Consider the following 16,056-nt stretch of genomic DNA (forward strand, 5'->3'; position numbering starts at 1 on the left):
GCAGAGAGAGAACTGGTAAGAGAGACGGATTTGATTATGGAGTGGTAATGGGGAACGCTGGTTAATTAACTTCTATCTGACACATTCTGGAGGAGCGATTACAGTCAGGGACCCCGACTGCATCTCCACCTTTCACCATGTCCTGATGCAGTCAATGACAGCACTAGGCAGCGGTGGGCCTGTGCGTCTCATCACTCTCCTACAGTAACGAGGCGGGACGAGGGTCCTGGGTGTGATGACAGCCATTACAGGCTGTGAATGAGACCCCCAGGGGGGTTTCCAGCGGCGCGGTGGCAAAGGGGATGGCCCTCCACATCACAGCCGCAATTCCCAACGCCATCATTTTCTGTTCTATTTGAGACATTCCGCAATAAAGATGTCAAATAGAGAGCAAGATCAGTGCCTCTGGGGAGCAGCTTGGACAGACTCCAATCTGAATCAACAGCCAAGATAACCAACCAAAAAAAAAAAAAAACAGATTGAGAGAGAGCGAAAGACAGAACAATCTAGCAAATGAGAGAGAGAGAGGGAGAGAGAGAGAGAGAGACCCTGGGCTTTGTACTTTACAGCAAGAAGTAAAAACAATGTCAAAAGCTTAAAACGAGATTGCAGTCTTCTCCCAGGCTTTACCTATGGGGAACTGGAGAGTCCAGAGTCAACTCTCATTTAATTAAAACTGATTTTATCAGCGTAATCAAAATTCAATTACACACTGAGCTGGATCCTGATGTTTGCTTTGGATTAAGATTCAGACTGTCAGAGGAAATAAAAATCAGTTTCCGATGGGGGAAAAAATGAGGTAATTGTTATTAACTGTGGGCAAAATATAACTTAAATAATCCTTTTCATCACTGTAGTACCGCGCTCTCCGTTTTGATTAATCAAGGGCTGATCACTGCGACTGATGACAACACTGCAATGAGCACGTGTTTAAACAGTCAGAGGAGGAGGAAGAGGGCTTCTAAAGCGTTTCTCGCACGGAGCGTCAGACCTTTAAGTCTCTCCACATGTGCGGTTGTCAGCGCCGCGTGGATCCCGTAGCCATCGTTTCCGAAATCCGTACCGCTAAATTGTGCAATAAATCTTTCTGCTCGCAGCACACGGCTTCTAGAAATAACCGCGATGCGCGTTGTCTGACAAATCCTCTTCAGCGAGAAGCAAAACATCTGCAGTTATTTAAGCGTGTGCAAAGAGAAGCGGCGCGATTCCCGCCGGCTTCCACCTCTCCCCACCATCGCTCTGCTCCGAGGCAAAGTTCAAGCTCCAAGAATTTCGTCTCTCGGCTTTTGGATAAATATTCCGAGGCACATTATTCATTTTCTCGCTGACAAATTTTTCCCCTCATTTTCAACTAGTAACATAAACAACTGGTGTGCCAGCTGAATTCTGGGAAAGCAGTAAAATTACGCCACCATGACATTTAAGTGACATTTTTAAAGAATGGAAGTTATAACCCCTGAAAACATTTAAATTCTTGTTGCCTTCCTACTGTCATCCCTTTCTCTGAGGACAGACATTTGACGTTTGTTTGACACTTTTTCAATCCATTTTTTTCCATCTCTGCCCTTGATAGACTGGAGGAAAGCAGCAGCTCCAATTTGCTCGTGTTTACTGAGGGGGTCATCTGGGAGGTACATGGCAGGAACGAGGAAAACTCAGCCTCGCTGCTTGTAAACTTGGGATAGAATGTGTTTGTTTATATGGAGTCTCATATTTATGTGAATGGCAGGCCCAGCTCCAGCGAGGTTCAGGTTATTGGAGACCCCTAAGGGAACATGGCCACTGGCGCAAAAGGCCCGGCTCTGCACATTCTGAGCGTGGGGTCTGCGGCTTCCAGCTGCGGACACGGGCTGTGACCATCCTGCCACTATTCGACAGCGTACAATGAGCATTGTACCATTCTCTTGGCGCTCTGATACTGTGACATTAGGTCACATGTAGGTCTGGTTTCCACAGCCCTTGAGGCACTTTTCTCTATAGCTCTTAGAAGAAAATGCCATGGTCATTCAGTGGTCAGCTACAAATCCCCTTATACTCAAAGACCCCCTTTTTGGGGTTTGATGATTGGCCAGCAGAGTGTCAGCTCCCCAGCTACACATATTCTAGTGCGTGCAATTTCTTCTGCTGCAGATGACACAGAATCACAGCAATCTTATATGATAAACTGATGGGTACAGATGATTAAAGAACTGCTTCCTGTAAAATCCAGAATGAAAACCTTGCGGGGCATTGAGACGATTGCAAAACGGAGTATTACTGACTGCCTTGTCCCGTTTTTCTTTAAGTCTGATCACGGCGTATCTTGAATTGTGTGTGTCAGTGCTGTGCTTTTCACCTCCCAGTGAAGTACACCGAGACCATGCGATCTCCCTGCGTAATAACACACCAAGCACTCTGCAAGCTCAAACGCTCCACTTGGTGACATATGATACAGAGGGGAATTTGTATTGTTGTTTATGCAGGCTGAAGAATACTTGTGGTGTGCGCAGTTTAACAGGCATTAAATATATTGCTTCATAACACCCAAACATGTCCAACCAGATGTTTGAATTGTGCGCTGTATCTAAATGACATATTTGGATTTTGCTCGTGTCAGCCAGCCAGCGATAAATGAAAAGCGGAGATGCAGGGATGTGTTACAGCACATCCATGCTGGACTGTGCACTGTGTGAAGAGCCTGCAGCATTTCCCTAAGTGACGCTATGTAAAGAACACCTCTGCTAACAACGTAGCCATTCTGCAAGGTCACTTTATCATGGGAAATTTCCTTACCAAACACATAAATAATATGGAATGTATAGGTATGCATTTCCAGAAAATAGGGGCAATCAGCAAAATGGTGTTAATAATAAATTGTTAGCAATTATGTAAAACTTTATGTTATTCAGAGAGTTTACCTATATTATCTATGTAGTGGGCTGTATCTGTTCTTAAACACATGTCTGCGGGCTATCTTCAGGGAGAACACAAGAAACAAATGAAAGATATAATGGAGGAAAATCAAAGCCGTGAAAGAAAGAGGAAGAAAGACTGATAGACAAACAGTCTGACAGAGAGGTTGACACACAGGAGACATCCACACGTGGGCAGGCTGGCGAGAACCAGGACGATGCAGCGGTACGTACCCAGGCAGTTGTGGCCGTCGTGCGCCAGCATGAAGCCGTCGTAGCAGGTGCACCTGTAGTTTCCCGGGATGTTGATGCACTCATGGACACACCCCCCTGTGTAGTCATTGTCACATTCGTCCATGTCTGGAAGGCAAGCCAACACAACAGGGGGGTGAGGAGGTGTTTGCTATAAGGGGGCACGGATAGGAGGTAGGTGGCTGGAGACAGTGAAGGGGCGGGGACAGAGGGTGGCAGACAGGGGGTGGGAGGAGACGGTGAGGGAGCAGGGTGAGAGAGAGGGTTGGGGTGCTACAAGTGCCGCAGCAATTGCCCTTCACCTAATTATGGACGACAAATAATCCAATAATATACCCAGCTGGAAGCAAAACTAGAATCACACCCCTGTGAAAAAGTGCAGATCAGGGAAGGTGAGTGATCAGGAGAAAGGAGCAGGAGATGTAAATAGCAGGCTGTGTATACTAACACAGAGCCATGGTGAGCACAATTAGGCTAACATATTATTCAGCCCCGAAGTTGTCAGCATGTACAGTCTACTTTATGTCACACTCCGCCTCCATCTCTGTATGTCCGTCTTTCTCCTTCGATCTGAAAGGGCTGACAAACTTGTTTACGTGAGAAGCTCTGGCTGATGCCAGAGATTGAAACCACACTCCAAATTCATAGCGCTTAGAGCCATTCCAGTTTTTACCATTAGCAGGTTAGTGCACTGAGTGGGACCTGCCTATAGGTGGTACGCTAGCCTGCTAAAAGACCTGGAATGGCTAAAACCACTGCGTACTGGGAGTGCCATTTCCACCCCTGGAAGCTAACCCTGGGCTTCAAGATATTACACCCTTTGTGAGATGACTGGCTTCTGCCCTCTTGAGCCAAACGCCGGAGAAGCGGCACATGCAGCCAGTGCTAACAGAGCCTCTCATCACCTGCCTAAGATCTAACCTCAAGGCAAACAAACTAACTCCAGTCCAGTCCTTACACCTTGCATCTAGTCAAAACACCTCGACATCCTCCGCCCCACCTGCAGCGAACCCCTGTGCTCTGGGCCTTCGAGGCAGACAGGAGTCCCGCTGGCAGGCAACAGGGGCACTTTCAGACAGCTATTTTTCAGTTTGGGATGTGCCCGCTCAGTGCCAGGCCGGGAGGGATTTTCACAGGAGCCAGTCACAAGCCGTTGCCATGCGGAGACGCTGAAACAAACAGTGCCTGTGTGTGACGGCTGACCGGGGAGCCAGGAGCGTCCCTCTGCCTCAGAATCGGAGGCAGCAGGTATCTGCTGAATGTACACCCCCACTTTCCTGCCGACCGATTTCCCAGCAGCCCCTTCTGTCTGGAGCTCTGGCCCGCCGCAAGCCTTCGTCAGCGGCGGCTACCATCAATCTGAGAACATCCTGTCTGTTCATACCAGTTTTCTTCCTCTGTGTGGATATAATGCAGAACAGTAGGAAGGTCATCAGTGAACAGGTATAAATGAAAGCTCTTCAGACGAGGGAAACACTCTTTTTCAGTAGCTGCCCGAGCTGGGTGACATCATTCTTACTGAGTTGAGAACCCAGTTGATAGACCACAATGCAACAGTACTCTGTAAACACATTTATTTGACTGACTTATTCTTCCTGTGTGTAAAGGACTGTGCTCTCCACTTACAGCTTTGCCATTTGACTCTTTAGTAGAACCGCTGCAATACTGCTATTCCACTGCCTTAATAAACATAAAAAGGGACATATTTTGCCAAATCTTACAGACTGGATAGCTTCTAAAATTGCCCAACATTTGAAACTCCATATGAACTTCAACCTTCAACCTTCAGCCTTCAACCTTTCAGTCTTTTAACATTCAACAAGACATCAAAGTAATTTAGCAAGTTTCCTCTGAGGACTCCTCATGTCTTTACAATGTACTTATACATAGGTTGATATTTCAGTACATTTTAATTGACCGGTTGTTGCTTCAAACCCCCACCCCCACCCTCACACACAAAAGAACATGATGTGATTTAGTCTCAAAATGGCCTCAGTACACAAATATGTCAAGTCATCAATGGCTCATCCAAAACAACTGAGAGAAATCCAACAAAAATAAAATCAAAGCCCTGTATAATTAGCGTTCCGAAGATGTTTACCCGGCTCTACAACATTCATCGGAAAGGCTTTTTTTATTTTTCTGTTATGCATACTTTCCTCCTCTTTGAGTCTTATTTAAGAATCAACAGAAGAGGTGTGAGTGCCAGTGGGCCACGTCTGTCTCAGCGCTTCACGCTGGTGTTTGTGAAGAGGTTTAAAATAGGAAAATTGCCTTCATCAAAGTGTCTCTCAGACACTCAGCCTGCAGTCACCTGGGAATCAGCCAACGTTACCCAAAAGGAGTCATCTTTCAGACGGCACTGATTCACAGTCTCCAGTGCTTGTCAACTCCGTTCACTCGCTGGATCTGTCAAACATCTCGTTGCCCAGACTGGCCTGTTGGTGCATTCTGCTGCGCTGCGATGGCTTTGCCACTCTTGTCGGATGATCTGCTGCCAGGGCAATTTCAAATCCATCCGCTCTGCTTCGACCAGTGTTCCCAAACGGAGACGCTGCTCGGAGTGTGTCAGTTTACCGTCAGAGACACGTCCGGAGCCTCGCGCACACATTGGTCCAGACTCCTTGGAGTTGGGGTTGATGGTTAAAGAACAGAACAAAGCTGCCGATTCAACTCTAATGGAGTTGCTGGGCAACTGGCCGTGAGCAAGCAAATGGCAAGCACAAACTAACAGACCCAACATCCTGAACTGAAGAATCTGCGGGAAAATTTCAGCGCGCAGCCCTGATAGACGAACGAGCGGTTGGAACAGCTTTGAAGTGATGATCAGTATTCATGAAACGCCATGCCCCCCTGACAAACTTTTCAAAGGGCAACAGAAAGTGACACGGGCACAAAAGACCCAGTCATCTGTAATTGGCACCCCATGAAGGACAATTAGTGCAAATTGAGGTGTGGAGGGGCGGTAGCAAACAGGAGGAGAGAGGGCCACAGGGGGGGTACCTGTGGTGTGTCTGGAGCATGGGGTGGGGTTTGCTTAGCCTTAGTCCCGTCCGAGCCCTTCCTCCCCCAAGGGCATTATTGACACCTGACAGGGTATTATTGACAATCTGACTTAGTGCCACGCCCACCTTTGGCCTTTAATCTGGTGGGGGAGCACGGGGGGTGGGGAATAGGCACCTATGCTCACACTGTGAGCCTCAGAGCTACACCAACCCTCCCCAATCGTTTCCTTGCCCCCTCCACCTGGACAGGGGGCACAAACCAAATGCACCTCTATCTGACACTGCATTCAAAAAGGGAACACAGAGTGAGACGTCTCAAATATGCACGGCAATTAAAACTGCTCTGACAGAGCTATCAAACTTTACTAGCATAAACTTCCATGACTTCAGGCTGTGATTTTGAGTGACAGGACCTGCTAGCAACTTTGGGTGAAGCTCTGGAAAGTGGCGGCACTGGCATGCCAGTCAAACCACAACGAGTACCTCAAGCAAGCAATAAAAGCACAGCTCCTTCTCTACTGGCATGACTTCTGTCAACTTTACTGGCAAAGTCAATGTTGTTTATTAGTAAGGATGTGATTCCAAACACTGCAGTGAAATGTAGAGAGTTTGGTAGATAATGTCTTCATTTTTAATTGACTGACACGAATGGGATTGCCAGCATAAGTTACCACGGGGACTTGAAAAAACTATCCCCAGTTACCGCCCTGCTTAGTACTTGAAATAAGACAGAGATGGGCCAGGTTTCTGACCTTGTATACCCTACCCAGTACAATAAGGCTTCCATTTTGCAGCCTCAGTATCAGTCACACCAAACTAAAGTATGTTTATGATAGCTGCATACGTCTATGATAGCTGATCATGGTGGATATGACTTCAGTGTGGGCCCGTGGGTTAGCCCACAAGCCCTGTAGGGGCGTGTGTACATGGCAGAGTCTCTTGTTTAGAAGCACCTATGCTAACCACTGACTTCAACACAGCACTGTTCCCCATTCTATTTCTACACGTGATATCACGGGGCGGCAGTGTAGCATAGTGGTTAAGGAGCAGGACTCGTAACCGAAAGGTTGCCGGTTCAATCCCCGCTGGGACACTGCTGCTGTACCCTTGGGCAAGGTACTTAACCCACAGTTGCCTCAGTAAAATATCCGGCTGTATAAATGGATAACATTGTAAAGAACTGTAACCTATGTAAGTCGCTTTGGATAAAAGCGTCTGCTAAATGAATAAATGTAAATATCAGCAGTTATGGGTATTTGAATTCTGCAAGATATTTCTTCTGTCACAAACCACGCACCTTCCGCATTACATTTTAATGGACCCTCATTCTCTTTCCCTGACTTGGTGGCAGTGTCTTCACTGACTGGGGGAGGTGGGGGGTCGGTCCTCCTCCTAGCAAGACAGGTCAAGAGAGGGGCGTGACTAAGGGGTCAAAGAGGAAGTCGGGTCAGGATAGGTCAAGGTAGGGGTGTGAACAAGGGTCAAATTTGCCAAGCGGTGTGATGAAAATTGGAATGAGTTGGACAAATACATAGCAGGGAACAGTTCTCCTGACACCAGCAGGGACTGCCACTGACTGCAATAAAATACGTTTGTGTTTTTCCCCACCCTATGAAAAATCGCTGTGAGTCCCTTCTTACTGTTGTTGTTTTTCATACTGCAACAAGAGTCTCAGCCTCAGGATATGAGAGGAAATATATTGGTTTTGTTGAGAAATAATGTCTCATTTCCGACAGCCCAGACACTGGTCCATTTTTCAGACCATACAGAGTATGTACATAAGGAGCTGGACCGATGGATCGAAGTTCTCTTTCACTCCCCACATTAGAGAAATTATAATTAATGTGTTTATATACATTACTCACAACAGAGCAAGACCAAAAACCAAACAGAACCTAAACATTATTCCTAAACCTGTAAAATGTAAAGCTCTATTACAACCACAACTGCCTCAGGACTGGAACATGGGCAGCTTTGTAGAGAAATCAAATTTCACACTGACCAACCCTACCAACCAAGAAATTCTTACATTCTTCTCCAAGACCGCAGAATCTGAGAACAAAATTCTCTGTGAAAGGCAAACTCAAATGAACGCAACTGTGTGAATGTGTGTATGTGTGTGTGTGTTTGTGCACATTTCTGTCCTTAAAAGGACATGTTCTGTAAACATGGAGACGAGCCTCCATTTGACATTTTACATAAACAAGCAATGGATAATCAGTCACTGCGCCAACACAAAATCATTAGAGAAATACTTGATCTCTGCAAAATCATCTAAACATACAGTACATCTAAACAGATCAATTCATACTTGGTCTGCTTATGTGAGGATGAATAAAAAATAAACATCAAAATCCTCCAATCCCATACATACAGCTTCAAGCCACCAGGAGCTGAGGCTGGCCTGGTCCCTTGGGGAGGTGGGGGGGTGGAGCTTCAGCATGGGACCTGAATGATCGGCCAATTAGAAGACCTTCTGCAGTGCGACAGAGGCAGAGACACCAGGCAGACAATGGCCTTGTAATTGTCTGCAACCTCTCTCTCCCTCACTGAAGTGAAGCAGGTCAAGTAATGGCTCCTGCAGCTGTGAGATGAGACAGGGCTCGTCCTCCTTAACACTGCCCCTTCTACTACCTGAAAGACCTGCTGCTGCTACTAAGCTACTGTGCAGGTCACAGAGACGCGGTCACTCAAATGATGCAGAAATCCTACCAGGTGACAGAAACCCTACCATGCCCATGCTCATCTAGCTCTAGCATTTGCACCTCTAAACGCTTCATGTCTGCTGACCCAAATGTGATTTCAGAATGACTGAAATCTCAGCACAGAAGAGCACATAACAGGCACTGCACTTTGTTTCAAAAGACTAAACAAGTTTTGCAAATTGTAATGCAATAATGAAATGTTTCTTAGGACTCAGATTCAGCTGCTTTGATTTATACTTTGGTGATGCCCAGTCTAAGGTGATTTAAATTTGATTTGGAATCACACAGTGGAGCCAGCTTATGACAGCTTTATTGGAACGGTTTATAGAATAACTCTTTGGAGAGTGAACATGCCATCTTCAAATGAGACGGTCAAAATCTCAACTACTTTGCATTTATAATACTCGTTTATACCTATTGTATTTACAGTGCTGTCCTTTCAACAGAAGCAGCCTATTTTTGGTGGTGCTGGTGCTACGTTACAAAGCTGCCTACAAACTCTTCATTTAGCAAAATATGAGACTACAAATACACAGTTGACATAGTCTAACCAATAATGTGCTACTGGAATAAACATGAGCAGATAAAAATATCTGAAATAATAAACAATGCTCTTTGGCTTCTCACACTTCTGCCGTCTGGTAAATGGAAAGCAACAGTTCATGCTTTTCCACAGACAAATGAATAAAGTGAGCTGAAACTGTGCTTTGTTAAATTTCAGAAGCACGCACTGTTCTGAGCAGAAACAAGTTCACCAGAGTTTATCCTCAGAAAGAACAAATACACAATTGGAAAATTACATATTAATGTACCCTGAGACATTAAATATATATCCACTGCATTATTAAACATATTATTATGACCTATTAAGTACAAACTCATTGCAGGAAGCTCTTACACATCCATCATGAGTCAACTGTACTGCAGTCTGCCATTTCAAATCACTTTATTCATTTAAAACAGAAGCCTGAAAACATATTTTTAATTCCATGTCTCTTCCCTTACCGGAGGCTCCTCCAACATCAAGCTGTGTGATCCAGCTAAACCACCTCTGCCTTTCTGTCATCACACTGTGACGTCCAGACTACTGGAGCAGAGTTCAGAGTTCTTTTCGAGAGCGACATCAACGCATCAGTTTTGGAAACTGAGTGTCAGAGTATTTTTCATCACTTGCATGATACCACCCATGGGCTCCCACACTTATCCTTGGACCTTAAGACTTATATGATTCTCAAGAAGAAACTCATGGAGAATCATGGAAAAATGATGTGATGGAACTATTGATGCCTTTTCTTAATTTGCGTCAAAAGACAAATCAGTTACTGCCAGGGACCTAATTAGTGAAAAAGGATGCAGCAAAAGGGCCTTCAGATGCAATAAGCTGCTCCCCCCAAGTTGCCATCACTTGATAAATATGATGTTCACTCTCTACATGACACACCTGCTCCCCGATTGGTGGCACCAGAGTGAGGCCCGTGTTGTAAAAGGGGTTGATCCTGTTAGCCGCGACAGCCCTCTGTGGAACCCACTGTGAAAGTCGGACGGAGACGCCTGTTACCCGCCAGTCAGATCCGGCCATTACTGATGTCTTCATTGCCACGGAAACCAGGCGAGAATCCCGCTACGAACACACCGGCGTCTGCACATTCTGCTGCGGTCGCCATGACACAGATTTATGGGACGGCATTGTAAGCTACGGGACTTGGTTTGCGTGTGGAGGCTGGGACAGCCCTCAGGGAGGTTTTCCAGGGGAAAGGCTTTGGTCTTGGAGCTGTGAGACGTTCTTGGGGAGTTGAAGCCTCAAATTAAACAGAGGGAAGCCTCCACCATACTGTCTACTGTTTAAAAAAGGCATCAGCTTTCTAACGTGACTTTGACCACCGGGGAAGACACTCACCCATTCATACTATATAAGAAAAAGTGCAGCACTCTGTGAAACTCCTGAACATGGACATTCCGGCATAGGAGGCTAGCTAACACTGCTTGTGGGCCCTTGAGTGTGGTCACCTTCAGCAGATATGCAGCTGAGCACTGGTGTAAACTGTAACGGTGGAAGCATGCTGGATGAGAGCATATGTTGAGCGACTGAGTGGAACACGAGGAAAAGAAGCAGGAGCAGCGGCGGTGAGACAGAGGCTGTGAGCCAGCCCCCCCCCCGCGCTCCCCCCGGGACGAGGATGTTCCTCGAAAGGCTGGATGCTCAGTGCTTTTTTTAATGGAGAGAAAGGATCTGTTATTCTGGGCATGTCTGTGTGGGCTGGGCTGGAAATGCTTTGAGTGTGTCTGTCTGAGCCCCAGTCCAGCGGAGAGCGGCGGTGCGGGATCGCGTCTCTCAGAGCACTGTCATGGTTTTCACCTCGATTATCTCTGTCGCTGCTGACCCGTGGAACGTGTTGGCCCCACACCTGAGTCAGCTGGTAGTTTGAGAGGAAATAAGGCTGGCTTTAAGTTGGCAGGTTTACGGAGAAATCTTTCATCTCTGACAAAAATTCGCTTTGCCCACACATAGCTGGTGGATATTCATTTGAAAGGTGCACTGCATTTAAATGTTAAACAGAATCTTTGAATGGCACCTCAGATCTGATCATCTTCACCACAGTGAGACCCAAAGCCTTTCTCCATATGATAAATCTCATAGTGGAGGTGTGAGATACCTGCTCATGAGGGGGTTTCTGGCGGGGGGGGGGGGGGGGGGGGGGCACACCTGAACAAACATCTTAAGTGTGGGATTCCCTCTAGGTTATCTCACTGACATTCACACAAGCACAAAACAAACAGGAGCACTTAAAAAGCCCAAACTCAAAGACTCAGGATGAGCAGCAATGGGAGAATACAATCCAGCAGACACCAGAGGAAATTTGTTCACTCTCCAATAAAGCCCCTGGCATTTGAAATGTAGGCCCACACAGAACCTTGTGCTTTTGCATGCATACAGTAATTTACCTGGACAGAGAAAATCTGATTGCTGAAAAGACAAAAGGGCACCTCAGCCACACCAGTTATACGCGAATTTACTGTGTTCATGTTAAAGACTCTTCTGTATAAACCACAACGGTGACACTGAACCGGAACAGGCGTATGGGCGATCAGTATAGTCAGTCAGTTTAACCCCAACAGAGATGAGGCTCCAAGCAGAAAAAAAACAGAGAGACGTATGCTTTGCCAGATTCTGCTCCCAACACCCCCATACTTCACCCAAATCTCACTCTTTCAGCCCACCTGAAAAGGCAGTGGCAGCAGGCTGCTTTTCATTCTCAACAGCTGTATGAGCTGCAGAGAATGGTCTTGAGCTTATCTGATGATGCACAATGGCACGCCCACCTTCCTGACGTTGGCCACACCCCCTCTGCATTTGCCACGCCCACCGTCACACCTTTCATCGAGCTCGCTTCAACACTGGCCACACCCACCTTCACACTGTTTGCCGTCCCCCTTGTAGCCAGGCTTGCAGATGCACTTGAAGGACTTGGGAGTGTTCTGGCAGAGGGCGTCGATGTGACAGTCGTCCGTGGCCTCGGAGCACTCGTCTGCGTCTGTGACAAAACCACAGGGACACAGACGCAGACAGCCGTCAACCCACTTTCAAATAATAAAAAAAAAAAACCTCGGCAGTTTAGCAAAGACATGTGCAGATCACATATAAATGCGACTTCAGCGGGGAGTGATCTTAGACCGTAAGTGAGAATGAGACAGAGAGACATAGTAGGCAGCCTAGAGTGCTGGGGTTCAATGGCACTCCTTGAGTACAATCATTGCATTGAAAGGCTCAGTCAGACACATTAGCTGTTACAACAAAAGGAATAAGGCTATGAGCTTCATCAAAAGCATATATAACACAGCATATCAGGTCTGACAAACACTCAGTACATCACTGCTCATCTGTTCAATGCCACCGGTCTATGAAAGCAGCTCCCTGTACCTTACTTACCTTGAAGAAAGAACACCATATTCACATTGTGTGTGTATAGAAAGCAAATGCTCGGCAATCGCTTAAACCTTGCACTCTCAATAACGTGCCACGATCAGAAAGCCATAACTTCTGCTCTACAGAAGTAGGCAGTAGTCAGTAGGCAAAAAGAGTAACGTTGTTTCTGAATCACTAAAAATGGCTGTCACACCTATTTCTGTTTGGCTACTTGTGAATAAATAAATAAATAAATACACAAATAAAATATGAAACACTTAGCACTACCATGACCATTAACGTGATTCTATAAGCAAGCATATGCTTTTTTTCTTTACCCAGGGATATCAAGTGGTTCTTTCTCGTCAGTCCAAAATGTGAATGTCTGAGAGTGGAAACTCACTTACAGCTAACCCCTAGACAGACGCAGCTAAGAGGAAAGGGGACCAATTAACGACCACGACTAATTTATCCAACAGCCAACACATCGTTATTATAAGGTAACTGTGCTGTGGAATGGCCTGATTCCCACGTGCACCAGCGCAATCCTATGGCTGGAGCCAGGTTCACTTCAACAGGAAAAGGAACAAGAATAGGAACCTTCATCATCCACTTCCAAATAAACCACATGCAAATGTTAAGACGACGTTAAATACTGCGTCTGCACACCTGATGCCTTTGCGTCAGCGGTACGCTGCCCGTTCCAGAGGGTGCCTCCTAAATGATCTCCTCATTGTTAGAGGGGCCAGGCCTGTCTGAGGCTTGTCCGGGGCGCCGTGTGGTTAATAGCATCTCATTCGTTGTTTTAATTGGTGAGAATGTAGGCTTTGCATTTGGGGTACGGGGGGTGGGGGTGAAAGAGCCCCGTTTTTATCTGTTTTAACACGGTGTTCAATCATTTGTGTTGGAGCACAATTTCAGCGACCTTGCTGCTTTCAATCTTGCCCCTCATCAATATAAAAATAGAATGTCTCGGCCAAGCGTTCAGAAAAAAAGCCTCGAGTTTATTTCTTCTGAGGCAACGGACTGCGTGCTCCACGGTAACCAATCGCACAGAGCTCGGTCCAGCTTCGCGCTGACTGGCAAACGGCCCAGTTCAACAAAAGGGAAATACTAAAATGAAATTACAATCAATATTTTTACAGACTGGAGGACAGATTTGGTTTCTACCACGTGTAAAATGCCACCAGTTTGAATCTCAACTACAATTCCAGAATAATCTTTCTACCATTTATGTAGGGTCCGGACTATGAGGTCTTCGCTGGTTCCCAGCAACCACTGATTTATCAGTTGCATGGAATCATTGTCAGTGCAGTTCTATAGATTGGCTTTAATGTTATCAAGCGTAACAAATCTCTGTTTTTAATCTTTATTATTAGTGATCTTATTGTTGTTATTGTTACTATTTCTATCGACGTCATTATTTCATTAAAATTATATAATGGGAAAATATTAATTAAATGTTGTATTTCACTTACAAAAAATGGACAATTCAACTTAAATACAGAAGAGGTTTGAGAAAGATATTTACAGCTAAATTTAGTAGGTGTACGTTCCATAATTAGTCACTGAAGTGACGTTAACACTCAGGATAAATCACTTTTTTAAATAAGGCTGCGCATTAAAGCGCTTTATAAATTGCTAAATCGTTAAAGCACATACTTTGCCAGTCTTCTGCGCCTGAGTATCGACTTCTCCACTGAGATGGAATACTAGGAGACAATGCGTGAAGCGAGCCGCTGCCTGGCGATCGATACCCCAGCCAGATCGACACCTTCAGAGAACATAACGGACCTTTAAACCGCCTCATCCATATGGAACTTCAGGGCAAGGCTGAGAGGATGCGCTTTATCACGGACAGGGCGCGTTCAAGCAGAAGAGAGAAACTGCCCTGTCATTTTTTGACTCATTAACTAGCACCTATCTCATAGATTCAGTGGGCTGACAGCTGTAGATGCGGACCGAACATTCAGTACTAACTCGGATTTTTTTCCCATGAATGTGAAACCAGGATAGTAACCCTTCACCAGCCAAAAGAAGTTTACAGTTTTTTTTTTTAAATCCAACAATATTTTTTAAAAAACAAGTCATATTTTTCGTATATACATGCACACAAGCAATTTCAAAGTTGCAAAAAAAACATAAAGCAGAGACGTCCATGTGCACAAATGCAATTTTAGAGGCTATATTAATTTAACTCTTGAAGCATGGCGTTTCCGCAGATTCATTAAACTGTTTCGCAATCTGTTCTCAAGGTTCATTATCGTCAGATCGAAAATTGCCTTATCTAGTTTGTCTGACCGTGGCTCAAGTCTTTCCAAAAGTTAATTCGATATTCCCAATTAATTGCATTTCAATTAAAGCATGGCAACAATGGGCAATCCCTGACCGCTAATGAGATGAGACTTTGTATACAAGCAGTAACAGTATGCTAACTGCCCGAGAAACGCATCAATTAAATATTGACAAAGGGGAAGTTGGCCGAAATTGTTTAAAAATTAGATGCAAGACAAGAGGCGGGGGGAAAAAGACATATAGGTCCCTTACCTGCAAGTCCAGCGTTTCCCGTCACACCGCAAGTATTTATGAGGACGAAAAACAAACAGAAGTCCCAAGAAAACCAAGCACTCTCCATGTTAAAAGCGGTAACTGAATGCAGTTTTTTGGTTGTGTGTTTCTTTGATAAGAGAACCTATTCGGTACTGGCAACGACACTGAATGCCGAGACTGACGAGCCGCGCGACGCGCGCTGATTGGCTTGCGCACATTTAAGGAGGAGATAGGAGGTGTGGAGGAGAGAGGGGGAAGAGAGAAGGAGAGAAAATAGATCAGTCTTATCGATCAGCCAGGGGAGGAACCATGGCTTCTTCTGATCCGCCAGACCCGCTCGCTCAAAACGCCTCTGTGGCTCCGTGCAATCACCATTGCGCTCGTTGTTGACTATGACAATATTTGCCTGAGGAAACTGCAAATTGATCATCGAAAGATGAAACCTTCGCAAGCAAAGATTTAACACTTGTCTCCTGTTTGATGTGCACCTGCTTTAATGAATTCTTTAAATGATTCGTTTGAATTACACAAAGAAGCTAGTGCGCATGAAGTTTGTGATGTACAATTGCTTCTCTTTTTTTCTCTTATTTCACACTGAAACGTAACCACAGTGAGCTTATATGTATTTTTTCATCTGGCGAAAAAGACAGTTATCCATTCATTTTAATACAGTGATACGCACCTCTGTACTGGTCAATTATTCCTTAAAAAACATCGCAAATTATTTGCACATGACGTGCATGGATGGT

General features: G+C 45.4%; 1 protein-coding gene across 4 annotated transcripts in view; it reads right to left on the reverse strand.

Annotated features, from left to right (window-relative positions):
- Positions 1 to 15,392, reverse strand: part of scube1 (signal peptide, CUB domain, EGF-like 1) — an 87,424-nt gene extending 72,032 nt beyond the window's left edge. For all 4 annotated transcript variants that reach the window (XM_036520174.1, XM_036520175.1, XM_036520173.1 and 1 more), the window contains exons 1-3: positions 15,305 to 15,392; positions 12,264 to 12,386; positions 3,126 to 3,251 (exon numbers count right to left, since the gene is read on the reverse strand). In XM_036520174.1, the coding sequence (XP_036376067.1) occupies positions 3,126 to 3,251; positions 12,264 to 12,386; positions 15,305 to 15,392 (337 nt within the window). The remainder of the gene's footprint in view (positions 1 to 3,125; positions 3,252 to 12,263; positions 12,387 to 15,304) is intronic.
- Positions 15,393 to 16,056: the final 664 nt, after the last annotated feature.

The sequence above is a fragment of the Megalops cyprinoides genome, chromosome 25 (assembly GCF_013368585.1).
Source record: "Megalops cyprinoides isolate fMegCyp1 chromosome 25, fMegCyp1.pri, whole genome shotgun sequence".
NCBI lineage: Eukaryota > Metazoa > Chordata > Actinopteri > Elopiformes > Megalopidae > Megalops > Megalops cyprinoides.